At 32.0% G+C, this 3,100-nt stretch overlaps 1 protein-coding gene across 1 annotated transcript; it reads left to right on the top strand.

The window, feature by feature from the left end:
• The first annotated feature begins 672 nt into the window (after positions 1-672).
• On the top strand, positions 673-2,501 carry LOC145101478 (DExH-box ATP-dependent RNA helicase DExH3-like). Its single transcript, XM_079038685.1, has 9 exons — positions 673-792; positions 879-1,073; positions 1,154-1,170; positions 1,294-1,357; positions 1,439-1,508; positions 1,551-1,729; positions 1,802-2,110; positions 2,222-2,281; positions 2,415-2,501. Exons 1-9 carry the CDS (start codon positions 673-675, stop codon positions 2,499-2,501), a joined length of 1,101 nt encoding a protein of 366 aa, XP_078894811.1.
• The last annotated feature ends 599 nt before the right edge of the window (positions 2,502-3,100 follow it).

Here is a 3,100-nt window from a genome sequence, read left to right as displayed (position 1 = left end):
TAATATTTACGAAGTGAAAAGACATAACCGTTTCTGCCAGGTGCTTATCTTCCATCTGAAATAGGTTATCTACCCCAGCTTATCCTTTGTATATATAGTTCTAATATCCATATCTTGAATTTTCTTTTACCACATATAGTTTTGACATTTGATTCAAATAAATCAATTAAAATAACAACGGAAGATCTAGAAAATAATTCTCCCCTTTGAAACTATTGCTATTCAAGTTAACGTGTGTATTATATATATATATATATATATATATATATATATATATATGTATATATATATATATATATATATATATATATATATATATATATATATAGTTCTAAGATGACTTTTTTGTGACACCCAAACTTAGATTTGGATCCAAACCTATTTTGGTATCAGGGGAGACGTATATGAAGGTCATTTTCAGTCTGCCCATTAAAACCACTCCTAGGGTTGTGTTTGTTGATGATTTTGGTACAAAGCTTATAATCGATTTTTCTTATTTATCATTTTTTTTATTTCTTTAAATAATTATACTTTTTTTTTGTAATAGGTGGACAACATGTTGGGTAGATACGAAAATCCAGGGGAGCATGAAGCAATGTGCAAAAAGAAAATTAAGTTATAATAAACAAGGACAGGAGACAACCTAGGAGGTATGTGTAATATTTTTCTATTATGAATTATTCATCTGATGAGGATGACAAGCCCTTGGTTTTCAAAAGGAGCTCAAATTCTGATAGATTGAAGCATTCCTCTCAACAGAAGCCAACTTCCATTAGTAAGCAGGGGACCAACGTATTTTAGTTTTTTATACTTCAATTTTTTTTATCAAATTTATGTATTTGATAACTTTTAATTTTTATATTTTTTTGATTATGCAGAAACTTATATTTGAAAAACCACCTCCAAATGTGCGTAAAATAGTACTTGCTACAAATATTGATGAAGCAAGTATTACAATTAATGATGTGGTTTTAGTGGTTGATTGTGGAATAGCTAAAGAGACTACTTATGATGCCTCGAACAACACTCCTTGTTTGTTGCCTTCATGGATATCACAAGCATCTGCTCGCCAAGTAAGTTACCTTTTTACCCTTTGACTTTGTTGGTCAAGGTAGTTGACTACTTTCTATGTTGCTTTTTTTTGTTGGTTTAGAGAAGGGGTAGGGCAAGGCGTGTGCAAACAGGGGAATGTTTCGACCTTTACCCTTGATGTGTTTATGATGATTTTTCTGAATATCAACTACCCAAGCTTTTAAGAACTCCTTTAAATTCTCTTTGTTTGCAAATAAAAAGTTTGGAAGTTGGAAGTATTGGAGAGTTTTTATCAGCTGCTTTGCTGCCTCCAGAGCCATTAGCTGTAAGTGTTAACAGTTCTTGATGACTTGAATCTTAGTGAATGATTCAAATTGCTAAATGATAGAACTTTAATTTGTTCTAGGTCCAAAATGTTGTGGATTTTTCAAAGATGATTGGAGCATTATATGTAAATGAAAATCTTACACATCTTGGTTAGTTTATATTAATATATTTATAAAAGTTTATTTCCTAAGATTATCTTTTCTCATTTTTTCAAAATATACGTAAATATATGGCAATGCTTCCATTGGATCCGAAATTAGGGAAAATGCTGATAATGGGTGCTTTTTTTCGTTGCTTTGATCCTATTCTTACAATTGTTCCTAGACTTAGTGTCAGGGATCATTTTCTTTTGCCTCAAGAGAATAAAGACGTGAGTAATCCAGCTACTTTCACACAAGGGCATTTTGGTCTTTTCCTGATATCTTTTGTATGTCTATTTTAGCAAGCTAGTACAACAAAATCAATATTTTCTGCAAAGGATTACAGTGATCATATGACACTTGTGCATGCATATGAAGGATGGAAAGAAGCTAAAAGAGAAGGATATGCTTATAAATATTGCTGGAGGAATTTCCTTTCTGCTCAAACACTTCAAGCTATACATTCTTTAAGGAATCAGTTTAGCCATATTTTGAAAGATGCTCAATTACTTGAGACTAAATCAGGGATTAACAACAGATTAAGTCATAATCAATCATTGGTTAGCGCCATTATATGCTCAGGCCTTTTTCCTGGAATTGCATCTGTAGTGGTATGTATGCTTAATGCTTATTTATTTAATTTACAATTTACAATACAATTGATAGATATATGAATCCATATGTTACTCAATTTTGTTCTTTTTTATTTTTAATATGTGCAGCATAGGGAGACATCAATGTCCTTCGAAACTATAGATGATGTCCAAGTCTTACTCTATGCAGTAAGTATTAAAGAAATAGCAATGCACTTTCATTCATTTGTTTCATATTTTTTTTTCACAGTTCTCTAATGATATTTTTCCTTGAGTCATAGAATGATTGGATCATATCTTTTTTTTTTATATTTATACGCAGTTTTTTTATTATGTCGGTGGTGGCGAAGTTCAATACCATGGCGAGGTTGCAAGGCTTAAAGTTGACATGAAGATTGTCAAAGGATAAATTACTCACGGGTTCCTTTTAATGTTGTACATGTTTTGCTTTTCTATAATAAATATTATGCAATATTAGCAATGTATTATATTTATTTACTACTGGAATGATAATTTGTATTTGACATATTAGTGCAATGAATTATCTTTCTTATTTATTGTATTTTATTTTGTACTATAAGACTTTTAATGTGTTATTTAGTTTGAAAATTACTAAATCTATCAAAATATATAATTCTTAAAACATTTAAAATTATGATACGCAGAAATGTGTGTCATCTTCATTTATGACATGGCCTTTCTTGACAGGGGCTTTCTTGATACGCAATGCGTGTCATTAACACGCGCGTCGTAAGGTTACAACACGCGAATGCGTGTCGTCTTCCTTTATGACAGGGCCTTTCTTGATACGCATTACGTGTTGTAAACGCGCGTTGTAAATGCGTGTCGTCTATAGACGACGCGCAAAAGCGCGTTGTCTCTCTTTATGACAGGGCCTTCCTTGACGCGGATTTGCGCGTCGTCTGAGCCTTTTACGACGCGCAATGAGCGTCGTAAAAGGCTGTTTTTCTAGTAGTGCATGTCAAAATTAGTCCTTTAAAGTCATCT

This window comes from Lactuca serriola, chromosome 1 (genome assembly GCF_051521515.1).
Source record: "Lactuca serriola cultivar US96UC23 chromosome 1, Lser_US96UC23_V15, whole genome shotgun sequence".
Taxonomy (NCBI): domain Eukaryota; kingdom Viridiplantae; phylum Streptophyta; class Magnoliopsida; order Asterales; family Asteraceae; genus Lactuca; species Lactuca serriola.
Note: the sequence above shows the minus strand (reverse complement) of the source record. Positions and strands in the feature narration are given on the sequence as shown.

What these genes read in the sequence shown, in the direction of transcription:
- LOC145101478 (XM_079038685.1), top strand. Translation starts at nt 673, where the DNA reads ATGAATTATTCATCTGATGAGGATGACAAGCCCTTGGTTTTCAAAAGG. An exon ending in TTAGTAAGCAGGGGACCAAC is followed by an intron (nt 793 to 878) that starts GTATTTTAGTTT and finishes TTGATTATGCAG; the next exon opens with AAACTTATATTTGAAAAACC. An exon ending in TGAAAATCTTACACATCTTG is followed by an intron (nt 1,509 to 1,550) that starts GTTAGTTTATAT and finishes TTATTTCCTAAG; the next exon opens with ATTATCTTTTCTCATTTTTT.